The following is a 24,154-nucleotide window of genomic DNA, read 5'->3' as shown; positions in this document are numbered from 1 at the left end:
CAGGATAGGGATGGGCGGTATGGACTAAAAAATTTATCACGATAACGATAAAAAAAATAGCAATACAAAAACGTCATCAACCGGAATTTATCTTTCTTTCTTTCTTTCTTTCTAGGCTCCTTTCTTTCTTTCTTTCTTTCTTTCTAGGCTCATTTCTTTCTTTCTTTCAGGCTCATATTTCTTTCTTTTTAGGCTCCTTTCTTTCTTTTTAGGCTCATTTCTTTCTTTCTTTCTTTCTTTCTTTCTTTCAGGCTCATATATTCCTTCCTTCCTTCCTTCCTTCCTTCCTTCCTTCCTTCCTTCCTTCCTTCCTTCCTTCCTTCCTTCCTTCCTTCCTTCCTTCCTTCCTTCCTTCCTTCCTTCCTTCCTTCCTTCCTTCCTTCCTTCCTTCCTTCCTTCCTTCCTTCCTTCCTTCCTTCCTTCCTTCCTTCCTTCCTTCCTTCCTTCCTTCACACAAAAACGTCATCAACGGGAATTTATCGTTTTTACCCCGAGATGACAAATTCTTACCGTGGGGAATTGTTTTGACGGTTTATCGTGAACGGTAAAATATCGCCCATTCCTACTTCAGGACACAAAATGTATTTTTTCTCACTTCACCTGTCCACATCGAAGCCTGTAGCAGTGGTCGGAGAGGCGCTGTGGGCCGACGTGGAGGGTCGGGACCCGGCCGGTACCAGCGTCTCCCTCACGTCCTCCAGCACGGCCTGCAGGCAGTCGTCCTGCCACTCTCCCAGCAACTCGGACAGGTCCAGGCCGCACTGGCTCCTCTGGGAGTCGTCCTGGCCCAGCAGGTCCCGCCAGGCGCTGCAGATCTTCCCCCGGACCGAGGCCAGGGAGGTGCAGCAGGGCGTGGTGTCCTTGGCGGGGCCGGCCGCCGTGGTGGCCAGCTCCCCCACGGACAGGAAGAACCTATGGAATCATAATAATGGAATCAATCGAGGGAATCACAGATGCAATAGATTACAAAAAACATGCAATAGGAGTATTCATTGATCTCAAAAAAGCGTTTGATACAATCAACCATAACATACTATTCAATAAACTGGAAAAATATGGGATAAGGGGGCTGGTATTAGACTGGGTAAAAAGTTATTTGAAAGGACGGCAACAGTTTGTAAAGTTGGGTAATCACTGCTCTAGATTTTTGGACATTGTTTGTGGTGTCCCCCAGGGGTCAGTATTGGGCCCCAAATTGTTTATCCTGTATATTAATGACATTTTTAAAGTATCTAGGTGGTTAAAATTGGTCAATTTCGCAGATGACACCAATATTTTTTATTCCGGTGAAAACATTAAACAAGTGGAAACAGTTATAAACAAGGAAATGAAAAAACTAAAAATATGGTTTGACTGGAATAAATTATCATTAAATGTAAGTAAGACCAAGTTTATGTTATTTGGCAAATGCACAGTAAACACAAAGGTGCAAATAGAAATAGATGGGATAATAAGCTATGCTTCTTCTCACTCCTTTTCGAATGTCATTTATTTTCGGTTTTTCTATGCTTTATTATTTTGCTTCCTGGCATATTCGGAATAAACAGTACAAACAAACAAACCTGCAGCGGGTCTGGACCGGGTTCATGTGGAACAGCAGCCGGTGGCGGTGGAGGATGACGGTGGTGTTGAGCAGGCTGCTGAAGCTCTCCCGGTCCTCCTGCTCCTGGAGGAGCTCCCAGGCGGAGGCGGTGAGGACGGCCGGGATCTGCAGCAGCCCGTCGGACAGGAACAGGATCCCCGGGGGCCCCTGGAGCCCCGGGGCCCCCTCGCAGCCCCGCGCCTGGGACAGGGACATCTGCCCCACGCCGATCACGTGGGCCTTCAGCCGCCCCCTTATTCCCCCCCTCTGGTCGCCGTGGCTCAGGACCAGCCTCTCGATCCACGGAGTCACCTGGCTCGGAGCAGCTCGAGGCATGTTTGGAGTTTCTGACGTCCCTCAGTCAAGCACGCTGTTCAGCGTCCAGACTTTGTGGTTCTGCGCATGCGCACAGTCGATTTTCAAAGCAGCAGAAATCGGCAGAACACCGGTGCATCATCTCCCCGCCCGCTAACGGCAGCTTTTATAGATTCCTTCCAGCCGGCAAACCGCTGCTAATGTATACGTTGTTACTTTAAAGAATAATCATAACAAATGGACTAAAAAAAATACCTTCGAGGACCTCTTAAGACGACTGTTTTCTCATTCAAGTGGCGGATATGTCGGCTCCTTCAAATTAAAAGCAGAAATATCCGGTGTAAATTCTTTCATAGGCTCGTATGGCCGAGAATGTAACATGATATTAAAAAAAGGATATTACAAGTTTTGTTATTCATGTTAATGTGTTTATATTTAAAAAAAATGTATCGAGTGTAGTGCGTGGTTGGAGCAGGTCCGGAGCTGGTCCGGAGGCTTTTATTGACACCGGAAGTGCTTTGCAGCAGTGACCTGCATGACGTCAGCGATCCATTTCGTTTATTTTTATTTTTTTTATTTTCTCATTTATTTTACAAAAAAACAAGGCACATTATACATTCCAAAAGAACATTTTCATCAAAGAACACTATGCCATTTCGGACGCACCGTCCGAAATGGGCAAATCCAGTTCGTTTACCCAGAGCCAGAACAGTGGATAAAACAGAGTGGCGGCAACTTCTGTTCTCGCCGCCAGAGCGGTCACGTGGTTCATGTCAGCCCCGAAAGTTCCAAAACAAAGCCGCGCTGTCATGTTCATTCATGTAATATCAGCCATAGAGAACAAGGTAGTGCCGAAAAACAATATATATCCCCCCTCACAAAAACAAGAATGTTATTTGTTGTCTGAAAAATGGTTCAAATGTTATTTTATTGTCTGAAAAATGGTTAAAATATGTTATTTTGTTAATTGAAAATTTTTAAATATGTTTTGTTGATGAGAAAATGTTTCTCTATTTTTCTTATTTTTGTGAGGGGGGATATATATTGTTTTTCGGCACTACCTTGTTCTCTATAGCTGATATAACATGAATTACTCCTATGTGGGATCAATAAAGTTCTTATTTTTGCCATCTGAGAAAATTAAATATATTATATTTGGTGCCTAACTGTTTTTCAAGTATATTAGTGCGTGTGTGAATGAATAACCGTAAAACGTACATTTATTTGTAGAAAGGTGCTTTATGAAAATACGCCAATTTAAGCTGCGTTCCATTTACCTCGTAAATCGGAACTCGGAACTGGGAATAGCGTCACAGCCGAATTATCAGCGTTCCAGTTACAAAGTCGGAAAACAAACGGCAACGTCCACGAAAGCTTTTCTAGCACTTGCTTTGTCCGAATAAAAGCAACATCTGGACAAATATGCGGTCTTACTGCAACTTTCAAACACGGTGGATGAAGAGGAAACAGAAAGAAGCACAGCTCTCTTCTACTAACTGTTTACAGCCGGGGCAAGCCATCTTGGAATGCTAACTCGGAGGTGGTGAAGCTTCTCCCACTTTCCCAGTAGGAAATCCCACTTCGAGCGGCGTTCCAGTTGAAAATTCCGACTGGGAACTGAGAAATTCCGACTTCCGAGGACAAATGTAACGCGGCATTACTAGCCAGTTTACAGCGCAGTTTTGCCACATCCAATATGGCGGCGGCGTTGGCATCGCAGCAGCTCCATGGGGCGGATACGGATACATGTCTGTGATCGCCACTCTGTTTTATCCACTGCTCTGGTTTACACTCTTGAATGCAACACGATACATTCCTTGACGTTCTCGCGTGGAGTCAATCGTGTTGTAAGTGGAGTTTGCACTCTCTTTGCCCAACAAAACCTTTTATAATTCTTAAGGTAAGATCCTTAAAATTACTAAAAAATGAAAGCAATAACACAGCACAATATGTTTTTAAATTGGCAAACAATCAATGCACGAGCTTTAACTATTTGTTTTTTATTTAATAAAATGTTGCCCGCAAATTCCTTTAAAGCTAAATTGCTCAAATGAACGCGGGTCGTTTTGCTGCTTAGCCCAGGTGTACCTGCCAAACCCCCATTTAGATATGTACCAATTTTAGACGTTTCTACTCTACTTGTTATGCACGCAATTGTATACAATATGACGGTTACGTTTTATGAATGTGCAAGTGTTTCAACGTCATTCGGCGCTGTAATGGTCCAGCAGGTGACCAGCACTGATGAGTAAATGGTTGATTAATGAAGCGGTGCTGTTGTGTTGACAGGAGCCAGCACGTTGCCGGGGCTGGTCCAACCCCAGACATGCCCGACTCCGCCACCGGGGAGCCCGGCTCCAGGGTGTCCGACCCGCAGCACTCCCGCAAGCTCCTGCGGGTCCTGCGAGCCTTCTGGCAGGAGCAGAGCTTCCACGACGCCCTGCTGGTGGTGGACGGAGAGCAGCTCCCGGTGCAGAAGAACATCCTGGCCGCTGCCAGCCCCTACATCAGGTCAGCAGCTGGAAACTTTTGACAAAAAAACAGAATCTTCCATTTTTTCTTTTTTTGAAAATGTGATTTGTTATCTGTCTTCAATGTGAACACCTATCAAACCTGTGTGTTTATGTATAAGTTTGTATATTCATCTCATGACCTGCCACTCAGCTTCCAGATTTTTTTTTTAGTTTTCCTCAGACATCCATTCATATCAGACACGACACTCAAAGAACTTTCACCTTCCTTTATGCCGGTGTTGTGCCAAAAAGTGATTGCCTGCCAGAATCTGATTTTTTTTTCTGATTTCTACACAGCAGCCCGTTGAGCGACAGCGCTAAAAAGTCAGATTTTCAGATTATGAAGCTCAAGAATGTGATCAAGTCATATTTAGGCAGGAACAACTTTTCATTAACTGTATTTGGCCTTCAATCAATTTTTGGCATGTGAAAATGGCTATTTTGTGTGGTAATGGTCCTTTAAAAGAGTTAAAAGCAATCCTGTGAGCTCTAGTGTTTGTATTATGAAGCTCAAGAATAAGATCAAATCATATTTAGGCAGAAACAACCTTTCATTAACTGTATTTGGGCTTCAATCAATTTTTGGCAGGTAAAAAGACCCATTTTCAGGGGAGAAATCAGATTCTGGCAGGCAATCACTTTTTGGCACAACACTGGACTTCACACAATCAACGCACTTTAAAATACAGAGGACCGTCGCTATGGAACAATTTACCTACATCACTAAAATCAAATATGTTCACTGGCTTTGTTCAAAAAAACACTTGAAAAATTCATTTTTTGGTTAAGATCAGAAACACATCTGGAGTTTTTAAATTGTACTTTTTTCATGCAATTATACTACATTTCCTTCATTTTTTTTCCATCTTTCAATAATTCAGTAGTTTTTCTTTTTCATGTTAGATTGTCTTTTTCTGTCTTATATTATCTATTTCTATATTGTGCTTTTGCTTTTGCTTTTGCTTTTGTTATTGTTGTTTATGTTTGTTTTATAAAGGGGAGGCATTTTCATAAGCCTTTTTGGCTTCCACCTCTCCTGCACAATGCTTCATTTGACCTTTGTTTTTTACTGTTATGTTTTATGTGCAAATAAACTAAACTAAAAAAAAAGAACAGACCCACCAGTCAGCAGAGGTGGATAATCCAGGTGTAAAAGTAAAAATCCTGTCCAGCAGTTGTTCCAACCGGTCACTAAACCAGCTCCTCTGCAGGTGGATGGTAGGTTGTAGGTGAAAACAACTGGCTGATCCACAGGTATATGTTTTAATAAGCAAATATCAGCTTAAAGGGGACCTATTATGAAAAACACGTTTTCTCTTACTTTAACATATATAAAGTGGTCTCCCCTCTTCCTGCCAACTCAGAGAAGGAGGAAAGCAACCAAATTCTGCAGTGTCTGTACAGCCGTCCGGATCAGCCGTCCATTTCAACTAACTGGATCAGCCGTTCCTCATCATGACTGTTTCCTACAACGCTTTCAACCGGCTTTCAACGCGAGCGACAGGAAGAAAATAAAAGCAGGGCGTCCGACAAATGTTCAGCTCAAAACGGTGCGGCGCGCAGCGCTGCGTCGCTGCCTCGCTGCGTCGCTGCGTCGCTGCGGCCAGTTAGAACAGTCCAATAGAAAATAAAGCAATGGAATTGATGTTGACGCTGAAGCTCGCTCGCTCGCATCGCATGCAGTTAGAACATGGTGTAACTCCGCCGGCCAGAGCTTCTGCGATTTTTTCGTAGCGGTGTATCGCGTCATTCAGGCAGCCAATCAGCACAGCCTCATTATCATAGCCTCCCCGCCCACTCAGAATCCCTGAAGAAGGAGGTAGGAGAATGGGATGATAAAGACATGGTTTAGAGGCTGAATTTCTAATTTATTTAGCAAAAACAAACAAAAACTTATTTTCAAGACATTCAAGGCCTGCGTAAAATAGGAATTAGATGCCATAATAGGTCCCCTTTAAGATTGATTCAAAACTATTTTTGATTTTGTTAAAAAAAAAAACAACATTAAAGCACATTCAAGAGAGGTGTATAATCCAGGTGCCATGAAGTAAAAACACTGCCATGTTTCTGGATCAGCGTGTATATTTAGAACAGGGGTTTTCACTAACCACCTACCATCTACCTGCAGAGGAGCTGGTTTAGTGACTGTTTGGAACAACTGCTGTACTGGATTTTTACTTTATGGCACGTGGATTATACACCTCTGTCAGTCAGGACATGATCACGCCTTTAGCAGCAGGGGTGGGGCTGCCAACTCCCTGAAAAATTTATAACTGACACTTCATCTGCAGCCTTCACCCTTCCTGGCGTGGTGATTTTTTTTTTTTTTTTTTTTTTAGCCCCTTTTTTATGTGAGTGAAACAATTTTTTTAACTATTTAACTCAAACCTGAATTGAATTAGATGCATATTTTTGAATGCCATGAACACATGGAAAACAAATGATTCTCCAGCAATTCACTTTAATACAAAATAACAAAATGAACTGAATCAAATATATATACACTTTATTAAAGGCTCTAGCAAAACATACAACATAAAAAATAAAAAACAAATGCATAAACACATGCAAACATACTCTTATTCATGAGAGTCCAAAAGGCACCCATACCAATGTTTCCATAGACATGATTGATATCTGACCGAACTGCACCTGGGGCTTGTGAGCTTCATTATGATACAGTTTTGTAGCTCATCAAGTCGAGACATAAACTTAAACATCCAGTTCCTCAAGAGAGCCTGTAAAGTGCTTAGCCCTGAGTCACAGAGTTTACTAGCACTGCTACTCCTGGGCGTTTTCAGCAGTATCCTCAGACAGTCATTATAAACAATGCTTGGAAATACTATAATGATGGTTTTGCAGAATTGTTGAGGGTAACAAAATACAGAATACAAAAAAAAACCCAAAGCAGATCATTTCCAAACAGAATTTTAAAACATTAAAGTAATCCTCTTACATAAATTGTTAACTGCTAGAGTTAATAATATTAATAATAATAATAATAATAATAATAATAAACATAAACTTTATTTATATAGCACCTTTCTTAACAAAGTTACAAAGTGCTTCCCAAGAACAATAAAATACATCAAGATAAAAAATACTGTGCATGGTGGATAAGAACATACGACAGCAATAACCAAGTCTAAAATCATTAACAATATTCACACCACAATAAAAGCTTTTCTATAAAGGAATGTTTTGAGTAAAGATTTAAAAGCAGTGGGGGATTTAGCTGAGCTGATCTCAGCAGGTAAAGAGTTCCAGAGCTTGGGCCCTGGGAATGATCAGAAGGCTCTACTGCTGATGTGAGGGAGGCCCTGGCAGGTAGGGGGTTAAATGTTCTTTAAATAACTAGGGCTTGGTTCAGGGGCGGGGCCGGGGGGGGCTGGGCGGGTCGGTATTCTCCTGGCCCGGGGCCCAATGGGGCCCTGCCCTGAGGCAGCAGGCCCCGCCCGTGAGATTTTTGGTTCATATTAGGTATAAAGCATTGTATAATATGTTGTGCTGAGATTTTCACACTCACAGTTAACATTAAAACAAAAATTGCAAGTGAATCTCCAAATATATTTTGGGTAAAATCGTTTGTCATCAACAGCCGTCTATCAACGTCTTCATCCATCACTTGTCAACAGAGCACAATAATCCTACAACATGAGCGGGAGTTAGAGACACAAAAGTCAGCAATAGAATTATAAAATCAATGCGATATTGATCAGGAAGCCAATGAAGGGACGACAGAATTGGAGTGATATGTTCAAATGTTCTTGAGGCAGTGATCAGAGGAGCAGCAGTGTTTTGTACCAACTGAAGGCAGTGGAGTGATGATGGCAAGACAGAATAAAAGCACGGACAACTTTGTGGAGTTTATCAGGAGATAAAAAAAGATTTGATTTTGGAAATCAGCTGGTAAAAACAGGACTGGACAACTTTCTTAATTTGTTCATTAAAACAAATAATAAGGGCACAGAGCTTATACTTTCAATTGTTAAGGCTTCTGAAGCTGTTTTATGACTCATTTTATTGCATCTGATTTATCGTCTGGGTCTGAGTCTCTTATCATGACTCATTAGAAGTCAGTGTTCAGGCAGAGTTACCGCTTTAGTTTAAGCAAAGTCATAACATTGGAGGTGCATAGAGCGTTCAAACTCGGTGGCAACTGAAAAGCAGGTTGTAATAATGTGGAGCCATACTGCCATCGTTTTTAAAGCCAGCAGCTGATTTTACTGCACCACCCCTTGGCACATTTTTTTTATTTTACTGTTGCTCAACATTGAAATTTGATGTATGTAAACACACGGATAAATGTGTTGTTACCTTTCCAGTATGGAAAGAAAAAAATCAACAGTGATCACTGGAATAATTTTAACAACAAAATGATAAGAAATAATAATTGACTGAAAATCAGAAATCCGATCTTTTATGATTATGTTGAACCACAGCCCAAAAGCAATGCCTGATTGTCATAAGTCCAATTTTAGCATATATTTATTTTTTATTAGTGTTGACATTTTCAAATGACTCCACGACCACTGTGGGCCTTTTTGTCTCTAATGAAGGGTACAAACAAATTTGTCCACACGTGTACGTCCTTGATTGTTAAACTTCTTGAATCCTTTGTATGAACAATTGACAGTTTCTATTAACAAATAATATTAGACTACCAACTCCGCCTTAAAATAATAAAGAATTTAAGGCTAGGCAAGTTTATTTGTATAGCGTGTAATTCAAAGTGCTTTACATCAACATTAAAAGCGGCAAGAAACAATTAAACGGTAAATAACAAATAAAATGATAATAAAAGTGGTAATTAAAGTAATAAAAAGCACAAGTTGTTAAAAAGTAAGGCCAGTAGAGTACAGCAAGTTCACATCTCATTCTTACAATGGCAAGAATTACGTTTCTATACGGTCAAAACCTACAAAGACCAGGTCAAATACAGTATTACAAAAGTAATCTGTAACAATTTGTAACGGTGAATTAAACCAATTTGACAATTCTATGCCACAATGCCTGTTTCCAGGTGTTATTTCACTCAACTGACGAGAATTACGTTTCTATACGGTCAAAACATACAAAGACAATACATATACATACATAATACATACATAATACAAATTCTACCCACTCTTTAGTTAGCACCAACACTGTGAAGCCCTTTTTATTGGAACATGCACAACAATTGTAAAGACTTAGCATGTGAAAATCTAGCTACAACAAGCTTTAATTACTGTTCAGCATAATTTGCATGATTTAAAACTTGGTTTGAATCGAATATCCAAATATAAAAGTTGAAAGCTCCTAAATATTCACATAATCCAGGCTGTTTAAGGTTATGAAATGGAGTTTCTTCTCCTTCGCACCTCATATTCCATAATTAGTTTCATGTGTTTTCTTTTTTTCCTTTGTAATCAAATCTTGTCTTTCCTTTGAGGCCAAAAAGACTTGTCGCCTCCACGTTTAAGAGTGCTGAGTTATGGCAACATTACAGACGTGCATCTTTACAAGTCTTCCATAGGAACTAGTTTACATGTGGTCTAAACTGAGATTCATGGAAAGCCTTAACATCTGTACACGCTTTTGTATGTCACATGTGCAGCTTGTATGGGCTGCCTTTAACTTGTACTGGCATATTGCCATATTGTTACTGTCACTGTGTCTGCAGTAGAGATGCACCGATCAATCGGCAACCGATCGGTATCGGCCCGATAATGGCCCTATCGGTTTTAAATAAAATAATAGTTCAAAGCCAATCCGATGACGTTTACAACAACAAACCGCCGCCCTCGCTGCGTTCCCACATCTCAAGGTTTTACAACGTCCGTATAGGACAATAAATTTGCAGTTTGGAAGGTGTGTTGAAAGGAGATACCCCGAGGAGGAATGTTACAAAAGAATTTCAACACAACCAAGCTGAAGACATTTGAAAGTTTTACACACGAAGGAGTATATTGAGTTTCCAAAGTTGGCTGCCCCTAAGGCAGAGAAAGAAAAGGAGCCACGCCGCTATCTCAGCTGAATGTAACAGCGACTTATAAACGACAGCAAGAAAAATAAAAAACTACATCGTAAGGTAATGAATTCATAAGCCTTGATCATCAGCCGCTTTCTGTTGTAGAAGACGTCGGGTTTAAACAGCTTGTTAGCTGCTTGGATCTGCGGTACGCGCTGCCGAGTTATAAATATTTTACAGATGAATGTCCATTGGAGTCATACCAGAATATATACAGTCACATCCAACCCTAACCCTTATTCAGGACGACAGTCGTGTCAGTCGGCTCCACGAGTGACATTTGGAGTTCTAGTGTGAAGAGTTGAGCTTCACTCACATGAGTTTCCTCACACGCGGTTGATGCTGTCGCTAAAGCTTTAGCAAACCTTAATAATTCATAATTAATTTTTATTTTAAGATTTAATTCCTCTTTCCACAGGAAAACTAAGGTTTATAGTTTTTAGTCTACCTTTAGAGAGTGACATATCTACTGTTATCTGCATTGGTGTGCTGCACATGTTGTACATAATTATTACCACAGGTAATACACTTACTCTTTGTAAACTGAGTCTAAATCCTGAGTCTCTAGAGGGTGAAATATTGCACATTGCCTCAGCCTGCAAAAAAACAGACAATTCATGATACCTCTCATTTCCTAATTTTTATACCTAATAATACAATATCAGTGTCATGTACATGAGACAACAATATTGACGATTTTATGGATTTCACACGGTGATCGGCAATATCGGGATCTGTAGATACTGATTTTGGAGATCGTTTATCGGTGATCGTCCCTCAAAATCCTGATCGGTGCATCTCTAGTCTGCAGTGTTCCTTGTAAACAGTAGGGGGAGGTGATTTAATAAAGTTAATTTGGTCTCTGGATTATCTCTGGAATATAATTACACTGTTAAACATGATATATTTAGATATGTTGCTCCCTCTGTTGTAAATCAGCTGCAAAATCATTTTGATCTTGAATAATTTAAGCAGTTATTAAATTGATATGTCTGCAGATATGTCTGCTTGTAAATGTGGTGTTTTTAATATTCCAAGGCTTTATTTTGTTTCAGCCTTTCCATATCTTAAACGGTTGTGCTTTCAACCTTCTGTTGTATAAATTCGATAAAGGAAATTTTAAAACTCCATAGGTTCTATTTAGATAATTCTATGAAAGTTTTATTTATTTATTTCCGTGCCCTGATGTGTTCTGTTGTTCTCAATGTTTCTGTTTAGGACCAAGCTGAACTACAATCCTCCGAAAGAAGATGGGTCTATGTACAGAATTGAGCTGCAGGGGGTCTCTATGGCCATCATGAAACAAATCCTGGACTACATCTTCAGTGGTGAAGTGAGTGTGGACACGTCCCGCTTATAATCTGGGACTAGGCCTGTGTTGAAAAGATTGATTTTCCGATTCTAAATCGATTCTCATATTAATTCCTAAAAATCGATTCATATGTCTGAAGATCGATTTCTTTATTTTATTTTTTTCTTTCTTCTCATCATTACATTAAAACTTTTGGAATTTTTTTGTTTATGCCCAAAAAAGGAATGTTTTGTTGGACACGAGCATAACTAGTGCCATGTTTTTGCCTTTATATATGTTTAAAGGTATGAAAACATTAAAGTTTTCAGTTATAATTGCATGAATTGTCTATATTTATTTGCTTTATATACTGTCTTGGGGTTACATTTGCTATAAACCAAATTCTCATAAATGGGAAAAAATGAAACCGATTTCATACGGCCTCTGTTTGCTGCCCTGGATTTGTTTGGTAATTCTGACCCACAACGATGTTTCTGAAAGCAGTTATATCAGCATTCTGGGAGGTGATTGGTCCTTACAGCATCATTAGCTACTGATACTTGCTGCTGAATCTCAATATAATACCAGTATTAATATGTTGCATAACTACACAGTCATATAATTCATGCAACAGCTAAAAAAACAGTTTTAATAACACTAACCCAAATCGATATCGAAATCGAATCGAATCAAAACGTGATAATCTTAACAATCTTGACATTTGAATCGATCCCCAGCCCTGATCTGGGATGTTTTGAATGTGGTCTCCATTTGTCCTTCTCCATTGTCAGATCACTCTGAGTGAGGAGACCATCCAGGACATGGTGCAGGCGTCGGATCTGCTCCTCATGACGGACCTGAAGTTTCTGTGCTGCCAGTTCTTGGAGAGCTGCATCACAGCGGAGAACTGCATCGGTATCCGCCTCTTCTCCCTGCACTACTGCCTCTACCACGTCCACCACGCCGCCACCGAGTTCCTGCAGACGCACTTCCGGGACGTGGCGCTCACGGAGGAGTTCAGGGAGCTGCCCTCGGACCGGCTCTGCGAGCTGCTGGCCATTGAGAAGCTCAACGTGGGCAACGAGAAGCACGTGCTGGAGGCCGTGGTGCGCTGGTTCGCTCACGACCCCGACGACCGGAGGGTGGGTCACGTTCAGGTCGGAAAAGTGCGGTTCACGTGTTCAACAGCTGAGTGGAAAAGAGGCTTTTAGCTTCAGTACAGTGTCAGTTTTGGAGGGACAACAAAGTTTGTAGCAGAGGTGAATGAGGGAGTTCACTAAAGCAGGAAAGCAGTGGAGGTTGGAAGATGCTGCAGAATTGGATGAACTGGCGTTACATGCAACTTATTTAGATTTGTGACTGTAGTTATTTTGCCGGTGCTGAACAAAAGTCTGTTTTCAACGGAAGAGTATTAGGGCCAGGCAGGAGAAAAATAAAAATAATATTTTAGAGGAGGAAGATTTTTTTTTCATTATGCACTTCGAGAACAAAGTCGAAATGTCGACTTTATTCTTGAAATTATATTTCAACAATAATCTCGACATTCAACTTTTTTCTCGCGGTGCACAATAAAAAAAAATATTCCCCTCTCAAATATTTTTTCTCCTGCACGGCCCTAATACTCTTCCGTAGTTTTATGCCGACATCGTTATTTTGTTTGTTTTAATCAGGATTTCCCTCCCAAAATAAAGTCCATGACACCTTCACAGCATCAAACATCCAATCCAGGGTCAAGTGCTCAGAAAGAGCTCTTTTGACATTTGGAAAAGCACTTTCCTTGATCTCAGTGGAAATCATCATGAGGTCAAAAAGTCTGAGGAGAATTCATTCAAGGCACAGTAGAACAGGAATCTATGATACATTTATATTAAAGGAGCATGAGGCAGGATTTATGAAAAAATTTGTATACGTTTTAAGTTTTAAAAAGAATGAGCCCTCTAGTGTATCTCTCCGTTGCCTTGAACAGGCTGTGTGCTGCAAAATGTGCTGCAATTCCGGGCCGGAATTTCCCGCGCTGGGCTGCGGATGTGACGTCACATGACGCTGCATGCACGTTCTCCCCGTTCTCCCGTGCCGGCTTCGCTGTTGGCTGCAGTACCCCCGACGGCCGTCGTGGTGAAGGGTGGCGCTAGAGAGTCTCATTTCTTAAAAGGAGCCTCATGCTCCTTTTAAGTATCATATTATTTCTGTCTGGCAATCTACAATATATAGGATATTTTACACCATAACAATACTGTGCTCAAGCCTCAGCTGGGCCCGGCTTGGGCATCTGTATCGGATCCTCCTGGACGCCTCCCTAGGGAGGTGTTCCAGGCATGTCCCACCGGGAGGAGACCCCGGGGAAGACCCAGGACACGCTGGAGAGACTATGTCTCTCAGCTGGCCTGGGAACACCTCGGACTCCCCTCGGAAGAGCTGGAGGAAGTGTCTGTTAATAATGATAAATAAATAACTGAAAATTATTTTAAGTAATAATTAAGTATTAAAGCTACACAGTATAAATAAAAAATAGATGAATAAAAAGGAAAAAAATAACCCAAAAAACAAAGAAAAAGTAAACAAATAACTAAAAAGGAAGAAAAAAGAGAGAGAGAGAGAGAGGGGGGGAAGAATGTAAGAAAGGAAAGCCACTTATAAAATTTGTTAGAGCTACCTTTCACTGAATATCTGATGTTTTCCAGCTTCAGAAAAGACATGGTGTCGTTGAGCCACCGATGACTACAGAGCCTGGCTTTTGGACTGGTTGCTGGTCTTTTTTTATTTTTTTTAATTTGTGGTCCAGAGCACACACAGCCAATTTCTTCAAAAAGTTCTGCTCCAATCCAGATGCCTCTGAGCCCGAGGACTAACGTAAAGGCTAACGTGAAGCTGCTTTTAGCACAGAAAGGTCTTATGTTGAGTTAGAGAAAAATGCAGCCTCATCCATGTGTGTTTGCAGGTGCACATGAAGGAGGTGATGTCTGCCGTGTGGGTGCAGGGCTTGGACGTGAGCTACCTGAGAGAGCAGGTAAACTACACTTAAATTGTTAATTATTGTGTTGTGCGCTGCAGAGCCAATGCGCTGCCAGTTCAGCAAATAGGCTAGTGGCCGATGTAGACAGGTTTTCACGCTCTGTTGGTTGAGCATGTTGTGTTCAACTGTCATAATGCATTTGTAATGCAGATACAAAGTAAAATTGACACTGCCTTTAATCTGTCTGTTTGTACAGAAGAGTTTAAGTCAAGTGTCAGTTTTGGAGGGACAACAAAGTTTGTAGCAGAGGTGAATGAGGGAGTTCACTAAAGCAGGACAACAGTGGAGGTTGGAAGATGTTGCAGAATTGGATGAACTGGCGTTACATGCAACTTATTTAGATTTGTGATGTAGTTATTTTGCCACTGCAGAACAAAAGTCTGTTTTCTACGGAAAAGTATTAGGGCCAGGCAGGAGAAAAATAAAAATACTATTTTAGAGAAGGAAGATGTTTTTTTTCATGATTCACAAAAAAGTTGAAATGTCAAGAAAAAAATCGAAATGTTGAGATTAATGTTGAAGTACAATTTAGAGAATAAAGTCAAATTGGCTTTATATTGATTTGAAACACATATGCAGTTGCATAATTTTTCCTTGCCACTGTTTGGCATAAGGTTTTTCTCCCACTAGGGGAGTTTTTACCTGTCATTGTTTATGTAATAATTGCTCGGGGGTTCATGTTCTGGGTCTCTGGAAAGCTCCTAGAGACAACTTCTGTTGTAATAGACGCTATACAAATAAAATTTAATTGAATAACTTCAGAAACGTACCCTTAACATTATACTCCAAGGATGTAAGTTAGTTAGTTACGGCTGCTGCTGCATAGCTGTCAGTCGCTCTCCTAACTGGATTTGATGGACCAGAGGAGACATTTCCACTTTATTTATGAAATTGTATTTCATCTTTATTCTCGAAATTTCAACTTTATTTCCGAAATTTCGACGTTATTCTCGAAATTGTGCTTCAACATTAACGTCGACATTTCAACTTTTTTCTCGACATTTCGACTTTTTTCTCGAAGTGTACCGTACTGTTTATCCTGTTTTCTGCTTTTTCTGGGACAATATGGCCCACCCATTTTTGTCCTGGCCCACCCAAAAAAATATTTCTGCCTACGCCAGTGAGGTAAAGTGACTGGAAAAACACGGAGTGGAGTGGAGTGGAACAACAGCCCCGAGGCCTGCTGCACCTTCCCCCAAATTAAATATGGGAAAAACTGGCTGAGTTTTCTTATCTCCTTCTCTATTTACAGCACTGATGAAATATGAACGTCTTAACTTTCACAGGTCCCTGTGGGAAATGCAGGTGGTGACTCAAGCCTCGTCATCTAAACCTGCATTTGTTTGGATTGGATCTGATGCCAACCGTAGCTCAAACTAAAACCTCTCACAAAATAGCTTTTATTCACCCATTTGAAATGTAGGTCTGTTAATCTGCTGCATAGTTGTGAAAGGAAGAACAGACAGAAGGGACCCACGTTAATGCCTTTTTTTATTTATGTATTTGTTTGTGTGTATGAAAGTGAAAAGGAATGAATGAAAATCTTTTTTTTTTTAATAATATGATTTCTTTCAAATGATAATCAAGTGGAATTATTTACTTATTTTTATGTTTAGCAGACCGTGTTTATTTCAGATTTAGTGGTTTAATTGGTGGATCTTAAAATTCTGTGACATTACAGAGAAAACAAAACAACATATTTTTTTTATTATGCAGAATTATTTATCCCTTCCATCTTATTGGTTAATTTTGGTCTTTTTGAGAACAGCAGTGAAATTCATGCTTTCAAATGTTAGATAGATTGAGACCCAATCATGAGTTAAACTCAGTTACTAGATAAAGACAGGAGTGTTCCCATTTGTTTCGGGTGGCATTTGCTGTTTTTGAGTCTAAATTCTTTGCTACGTCAGCTACTAACCTGCTTGTCGTCCCGTCAGACCATGGGGGAGCCGCTGATGAGGGAGGTGATCAGGGAGTTCTGCCAGAAGGTGCTGTCGGAGGGGCAGCTGCAGGGCGAGGCCATGCTCGACGCCTTCAAGCCCAGAGGCTACTCCGAGTGCATCGTCATCGCAGGAGGAGAAGACCGCAAGTAAGGCGCTGTATGTTTGTCCCACAACCAGGTTTTCATTGTTTTACCACTTATTAGTGGTTGAACCAAACTGTAACCGTGGATTCACACTGAAAGCGCCACGGGCCTCATAGGCGTCCACGGGCCTCATAGGCGTCCACGGGCCTCATAGGCGTCCACGGGCCTCATAGGCGTCCGGCTGCCTTTCATTTTCTATGAAAGCGCACTGTGAGAGGCCACGGAGGCCACGGAGGCGTTGGAGGTGTCGGGAGCGTCAATGAAGTTGAGAGAATCTCAACTTTATGCGAATGAGCAGCGTAGGGCTGGGCGATATGGACCAAAAGTCATATCTCGATATTTTCTAGCTAAATGGCGATACTCGATATATATCTCGATATTTTTTCTGTGCCTTAATTGGGGTTTCCCCCAAAGCATTATAGCATAGCATCTCTGTTAGCTTCATTTTTTTCTGAGGCAAACCCTTAAAAAAACAGTCAGTTTTAATACAAAGCCTCGTGCCAAATGTCACACAGGTACCGTTATTAACAGAGGTCTGCACAATATCAAAATGTATAAAATAAATGAAATAAAAATAAACTGCCTGCATATATAGAATAAAAATGCTTCTTGAATAAAATAAAACAAATATCCCTTTCCTGCATAACAATTAAATTAAAATACACTGCAATTGATACAATGTAGACAGTAACAGGCAGACTTTTCCACTGAGGTTGACAGTTGTGCAAATAACAAAACATTTGTGCAAATCTCAAATAAAACATTCAAGTCAATTTGTCACAAAATAAGCTATATCAAAATCATTAAAAAAAAAAAAAATAAATAAATTTGTATTTTTTTTTAAATCGATGTAAACGATATTGTCTCGTACCATATCGTGTTTGAAAATATATCGATATATATTAAAATCTCGATATATCGCCCAGCCCTAGAGCAGCGGCGACGCCGAGGCAGCGTCCAATCACAGACTGGGATTCCCGAAACAAGAAGCCTCAATGCAGATTGTACTTTCAAGTACACACAAACGTACACTCACTCACATGCACACATGAGCATAGCTGTGCACTAACAAACCCATTTTATCAGGAATTAATATATTTCATCCAGCAAACTGACATTTTGGCTAATTTACCAGAACTGTTCATGTGAAACACGTAACTGATGGTTGAGGAGCTGGATGGTCCCAACGATTTTATTTGCTACATTGATCCAACACAAAATAATTAAAAACTGTGCTTATTAATCACAAAACACAGTTTAAACAATATGACCAAATCCGCTCCGACCCGGTGTGTCAGTGTTCACCGCAGACAGACTGCAGCTTCACCGGGACCAACGGCTCTGATGGTTGCTGTTGATCCGGGACCAAACTTGTTAAGGAGCATCAAACTCACTCTTATCTATGCAGAAATAACGCTGAGATATAAAGAAGGCTTCCCAAAGTGTGATCCATGGTGAAATAGGAAACTGAAGATGTGCACGCTACATATAGATAGGTGTAGACTATATGCACTTTGTTGCCTCCAGTTCTGCAGCGCAGCTTGAAAGCCCTGCCCACTGCACGCGTCGACAGGCATCAACATACTTTGGCAAGCAGCGCGATGCAGGTGTCCTGAGCCTCCACAGGCGATTTTTGACGCTTTCAGTTTGAATCTAGGATTAAATGACACATTTGGATTGATGTCGGAGAGGAAAAGTTTGCACTACCAGTTTTAAGTTATTCCCTTAACTTGCTTTGTCACAAGTGCAGAATAATTCAGCTGCACAGATAATCATCTGTCTCTTTAGGAAAAACGTTCCCTTCTTTTGTATTTCCAAAACAGTTTAACATTCAGTGCAACATACTGTGTGTAAACCGGTGCCTGTGGAGAAGTTTAACAGAAGCTGAGTGAAGCAGCGAGGCCGTGATCCAAACGAGTTAAATCCACCACAGACACGGCTTTGGACATGAAAATCCACCTCCTGGAGTAGATGCTTTTGGAGAAGCTACAGACGGACCCCGGAAGAGCTGATTACAGCAGACATCCTAGAACCGGGCCACAGCAGTTCTGTTATTCTAACAGCGAGCCAGCCTCAAGTATTCACTGAGAAAATTTTAGATTTGAGATAAATGCTGACATTGATGCAAAAGACATTATCAATTAACTTTTTTTTTTTTTGTTTAAAAAAAAAAAAAAAAGACTATTACAGAGGGACAAAAGGGAATTGGAGTGACTCGGGAGACAAACTGACAAGGACAAACTCTAAATGCCCATTTCCTGCCTCCTTCTTTGGTGGTTGTCTGTATGCAGCACACATTGGCTTCAATGTAACTAAAGTCACTTCATACTGAGCAGAGAAGTGACTGAGAGCCATAAATGTGCAGTTGAGCTTGCTTTTGCAGGATAATTTGCAGAGGCGATGATGTAAACTTGACACTCCAATCATTTTTTTTTTACGCTCATGTTTATGGACTTAAAACAATCTTTGACCTGGAAGCTATGACGCTGACTTACACACACACACACACACACACACACACACACACACACACACGATGGATCCATGTTAACTCTTGACTCCTGACAACAAGCAGCGACACTCTGTAAGAATGAACGCTGCTGCTGGAAACTCTGAAGGTTCACTTACTTTTCCCTCCAGCACTGTCGATGTGTAACATGGAGACATGTCTAATGATCATATATTTAACTGTATGTTGTTTGTTTGTCTTTTACAAGCAGTCCCTACTTATAAACCAGTTCTGTTCCTAGAGGCCAAGTCTAAGTCCAGCGTTTGTACTGGACCGTGTGATATGTGTGGTTTCAGTTTTGGAGAAGTCTTGAACATAAAAAAAAAAAAACGTTTTTTGATCGTGTTTTTATCAACATCAGATGAATAATGACAAAAAGCTGTTGATCCTGAAGTCAGCGTGCAGGCCGGTAGTGTTGAGCAGCAGTCTGGATAGCTGCTGCTACCACGCGGTGGACGCGTCAATTACACGTTCCTTCACATGCTCGACAACAACTTTATTTGTATACATGAAAGTTTGCAGCTCAAACCTTCATAAGTATTCGCATTTGTGATTAAAAAATTAAGATTTGATCTAATTTTTTGGCAAATTGATGCAGAAAACTAGCACATTTAAAAGGATCTTGCCCATATTAAATACCAGTTTGTTAAAAGTTGGTAACATGGAGAAACTGCAGATCATATTGCATATGCACATTAATTCAGTCAACCTTTTACCTGGAAGAGAGGTCTCAGAGAACCGGTCTGAGGGAGGGCAGCTCTCTATGTCATCTGTTTGAAGCCAGAGACGCCAGCAAGCACTTCAGGTACCTGCTTTGACAAAATCAGTCAGATTCTTTTGTTTGTTTGTTTTTTTTTAATTCTCTATGAATTAGCACACTTGAACACTTTTCCTCAATGTGGACATTGTTTTACTTTGAGAATACCCAAAGACAGCATGTAAACAAAATATTTGGAACGGAAAAATCTTTATCCAGCATGTAGATGAGCATCACTGTTGAACGTGTCTGATCCTATGCAGCTAACAAAGGCTAAACAGGCCCAAAAAGGAAACTTAAAAAAATCATGCAATCTTGATTATGTTACTGTATGGAGTTCATTGCAACCAAAAATCACCCGGTGTAGGGAAATTGAAGTAGCAACAACACTGCAGATGCACCAGAGCAGCATTCTCATAGCACCCTTTCCCCGTTCCAGAAATTTAACACAGTCATGGGTCTCGGCTAGAAAAAATGATGCTGTTTTAGAAATGTGGTCCTAACCAGAAAGAAAAAGGTTTATAATGGTCCTGACGTCATCAAGATCACTGGTCTCGTTCTGCACAGAACCCGGAAGCCGACCTCCGTGACGCGCTGCATGTGTCCTCTGTACGACGCCAACAGACAGGACTGGATTGAGCTGCAGCCCATGAGCGTCGCCCGCGTCGGCCACGGCGTGATCGCTGCCGGTCAGTGCAACTATCAGACTGCAAAGACAAAAAAAATGCATCCGTTTCCCTACATCTCTGCTGTCTACATCTGTTTATATAGTCATCCCTGTAGTTAGCCATTGTGTCTGTGTCTCTCCTTTCTCTGTTCTTCATTCTCTCTGTCTGTTCTCTCTTTTTCTTGTTTTTTTGCCACTGTTTTTCTCCCATTAGGGGAGTTTTTAACCTGCCATTGTTTATGTAATAATTGCTTGGGGGTCATGTTCTGCTCTCTGGAAAGATCCTAGAGACAACTTCTGTTGTAATAAACGCTATATAAATAACATTGAATTGAATTGAATTAAGCAGAAGTGAAACAGGAATGCAGGAATCCGTGAGACAGAAAATGTCTGGATTACAGAGACGAGGTCAGCAGATTAATGAAGGGTTGATAGAAATGTCACTTGTGTCTTTCAGAGGGTTTCATGTTTGCGATTGGTGGAACAGATGAACACAACACGCTCCTTGACAGCGGAGAGAAATACGACCCCGACTCCAACACCTGGAGCCCCATCCCTGCGCTGCTGCAGGTGCACAGTCCTGTCAATAACAACCATACTGCTGCATAGACCAGATTAGTCTCTTTGACGGTGTCAAACTGCTTTCCTGAGCAGCTCAGTCACTTACTATTGGCACTTTTCCACCAGCACCTACTCAGCCCGACTCGGTTTGGTTCTTTCCCACTAGGGGTCTAACGTGCCGAGTAGATATTTTTTTCTGTATCTACTCTGCTGAAGTTCTAACCGGCTGAGTCGGCTGTATCTGATGTCATCAGACTACAGGCCACCGATTGGTCGGGGGGTTGGAGTCAGACGTCTGAGTCAGGAGGCGGAAATCAGTGAAAGAGCGACTGACGGCGGCTTCTTGTTCATTTTATTCAACAGGCAATGGCAGCGCAAAAGTCTGTTTCATGATCCAACTCTGAGGTGCAGATGTTCATAAACCTGGTGCTGAGGAGAGAATTAAAAAGGGATCTAGACGGGCGATAAGGAATGACAAGATCCACCAGGAGCTCTGTCACTTCATAGCTGCTTGCGGCTCCAAGCTGACTTTTCAGCAGCGCCGAGACAAAGTAAAAAAAAATTGAAAAGTGTCGCCGCTTGAAGCTTCTCTCACTCTCATTTTTAACTTGATATCGAACAGAAGCCACAGACCCAGCAGCACATCTATCATCTCCTCCAGATTTTACATCTTTAGTGTTGTTGTCTTCTTCGTTTAGATCACACAATCAAATACATCTGATCTGGGTATTGAAAAGAAACGAAGTGAAGCGAGTCGGGCTGAGTAGGTAGTAGTGGAAAAGCACCATAACTTCTTGTGTAGTTCCTGTGCTTTTGCATGATCATCTAACTTGTGGCCACTACGTGTCACTGTTGACCTTTTTGGAAGAAAAGACAGAAGGGACACACTTTAATGGCTTTTTTATTTATTTGTTTGTTTGTTTGTATGTAAGTGAAAAGGAATTAATTACTTTTTTTTTTTTTTAAATATGATTTCTTTCAAATGATAATCAAGTGGAATTATTTATTTATTTTTATGTTTAGCAGACCGTGTTTATTTCAGATTTAGTGTTTTTAATTGGTGGATTTTAACATTGTTTGACATTCCAGAGAAGACAAAACATGTTTTTTATTATGCATAATTATTTATCCCTTCCATCTTATTGGTTAATTTTGTTCTTTTTGAAAGCAGCTGCAAAATTCATGCTTTCAAATGTTATAGTTGAGAGTTTTTAACGCTCCTACCCGTTGGAGGCGATACTTGTTTTTGGTGTAAACAGCTCCACATCTGCCTGATGTGGACCTGAATCTCGTCTAAGGTGGCTCTGGGACAGAACGTGCAGTAAAACCTGTATCCTGGCTTAATGGAGGCCTTTCCGATGCTCTCAGGCGCGCCAGAACTTCGGCGTGGTGGAGCTCGACGGCCTGATTTACGTCCTCGGGGGAGAAAATGAGGAGACGGAGTTGATCACTGTGGAAGTGTTTGATCCACACTGCAACACCTGGAAGACACAAACCAGCATGACCATGATCCGCAAGGTAAACACACACACACACACACACACACACACACACACACACACACACACACACACACGGTCAGAGGTTCAAGTAAGTCTTTGTAAGTCTTTATTCTTTATTTCATTCATTAAAAAAAACAAAACAGTTCATCTGTCCCTTTTTCCTAAGAAATCAAAGTTCAATTAAAGGGGACATATTATGGCATTTAATGTATATTTTAAACAGGCCTTGAATGTCTTAAAAACAATCTAAAGCTTGTTTTTTCTACATAAATCATAAATCCAGCCTGTGGGCCCTGTCACTAGTTTTACCGCTTCTAACCTCTTTTTCTGCGCCTCATTTTTAGGGAAGGGGGGGTATGATAATGAGGCTCTGTGCTGATTGGCTCCCTGAATGATGTGTAGCAGGGGAGGAGAATAAACCTCGCTCCGCCAGAGCAGCCCGAGCCTGTAAATTATCACAACACTGAATTTTCACAAATGGAAACTTTATTGTTAAAAAAATAAAATATAACATTTATGCACTATTTCAGCCGGATCTGCCCGGCGGATGCTGAACGCTGCCCCGGAGCCACGCCAGGCGCCCAGCATGGCTCCGGGGCGCATCGCGCATCACCGCGGCTTTAACCGGGAAATCTGACCGGTTCCGACCGGCCGGGACCGCAGGAACCGGCCTGGACTGGTAGCAGGGACTCCCGGGGACCGACCAGCAGAATTTCAGCCGGATCTGCCCGGCGGATGCTGCGCGACGGGCGCCGCAACTCCACGGCGGTTCGCCCGGCGCACAGAGCGGCTCCGGAGCGCATTTGCGGCGCATCGTCGGTTACCGGGGATCAAACCGACAGATTTGGCTGAAAATCTGGGAGGCTGAAGCTGGTCCGACCTGGGACAGACCCCCGAGGACCCAGCTCCCAAACAACCCGGGAACCTGGATGATTTAACCCGGATCCGCTCCGCCGCGGCGCCGCGTCCGACTGGCTGAAGGAAGGACCGCTCCAGCAGCGGAGAGAGCTGGTTGTGGGCGTGGTTTCAGCAGCGGAGGCTGAACCTATGGAAATGAGCGCCTATGGTGACGTCACCATAGGCGCAGATTCAGAATGGCTCAAAAAAACATCACGTGACACTGGGGGACTCTGTCCGGTGGGGGTCAGAGAGCTTGCAGAATTCCATGGTATTTTGTCTCCCCTGTGCTGGCAGGGTGAGGGGAGACCACTTAATATATGTTAAAACAAGAAAAAACATGTTTTTCATAATAGGTCCCCTTTAATGTAATAATAAAAAAAATCAAATTAATCAATAAAAAAAGCAAACACTTTTCAATAAATGTAATTTAAAAAACAAACAAAAC

The 24,154-nt window shown here is 41.4% G+C and overlaps 2 protein-coding genes across 2 annotated transcripts in view; one reads left to right on the top strand and one right to left on the bottom strand.

Annotated features, from left to right (window-relative positions):
* Positions 1–447: 447 nt before the first annotated feature.
* acd (ACD shelterin complex subunit and telomerase recruitment factor) lies at positions 448–2,200 on the bottom strand. The gene is made up of 2 exons (XM_061722498.1): positions 1,563–2,200; positions 448–912 (listed from the first exon to the last, which is right to left on the bottom strand). The coding sequence occupies exons 1-2, from the start codon at positions 1,916–1,918 to the stop codon at positions 597–599; spliced, it is 672 nt and encodes a 223-aa protein (XP_061578482.1). The 5' UTR covers positions 1,919–2,200; the 3' UTR covers positions 448–596.
* Positions 2,201–3,688: 1,488 nt separating this feature from the next.
* gan (gigaxonin) overlaps positions 3,689–24,154 on the top strand; it is a 35,323-nt gene continuing 14,857 nt past the window's right edge. Inside the window, exons 1-9 of the mRNA XM_061721131.1 lie at positions 3,689–3,797; positions 4,187–4,408; positions 11,642–11,756; positions 12,506–12,856; positions 14,653–14,721; positions 16,665–16,816; positions 20,647–20,768; positions 21,204–21,316; positions 22,676–22,825. Coding sequence (XP_061577115.1) covers positions 4,224–4,408; positions 11,642–11,756; positions 12,506–12,856; positions 14,653–14,721; positions 16,665–16,816; positions 20,647–20,768; positions 21,204–21,316; positions 22,676–22,825 — 1,257 coding nt within the window. The 5' untranslated portion in view covers positions 3,689–3,797; positions 4,187–4,223. The remainder of the gene's footprint in view (positions 3,798–4,186; positions 4,409–11,641; positions 11,757–12,505; positions 12,857–14,652; positions 14,722–16,664; positions 16,817–20,646; positions 20,769–21,203; positions 21,317–22,675; positions 22,826–24,154) is intronic.

Source organism: Cololabis saira, chromosome 5, assembly GCF_033807715.1.
Source record: "Cololabis saira isolate AMF1-May2022 chromosome 5, fColSai1.1, whole genome shotgun sequence".
Taxonomy (NCBI): Eukaryota; Metazoa; Chordata; class Actinopteri; order Beloniformes; family Belonidae; genus Cololabis; species Cololabis saira.
Note: the sequence above shows the minus strand (reverse complement) of the source record. Positions and strands in the feature narration are given on the sequence as shown.

Bases quoted from the DNA above. Each gene is read 5' to 3' on its own strand.
- acd (XM_061722498.1), bottom strand. From the start codon at position 1,918: ATGCCTCGAGCTGCTCCGAGCCAGGTGACTCCGTGGATCGAGAGGCTG. The intron at 913-1,562 runs GTTTGTTTGTTT...ATGATTCCATAG, and splicing joins CCGGTCCAGACCCGCTGCAG to GTTCTTCCTGTCCGTGGGGG.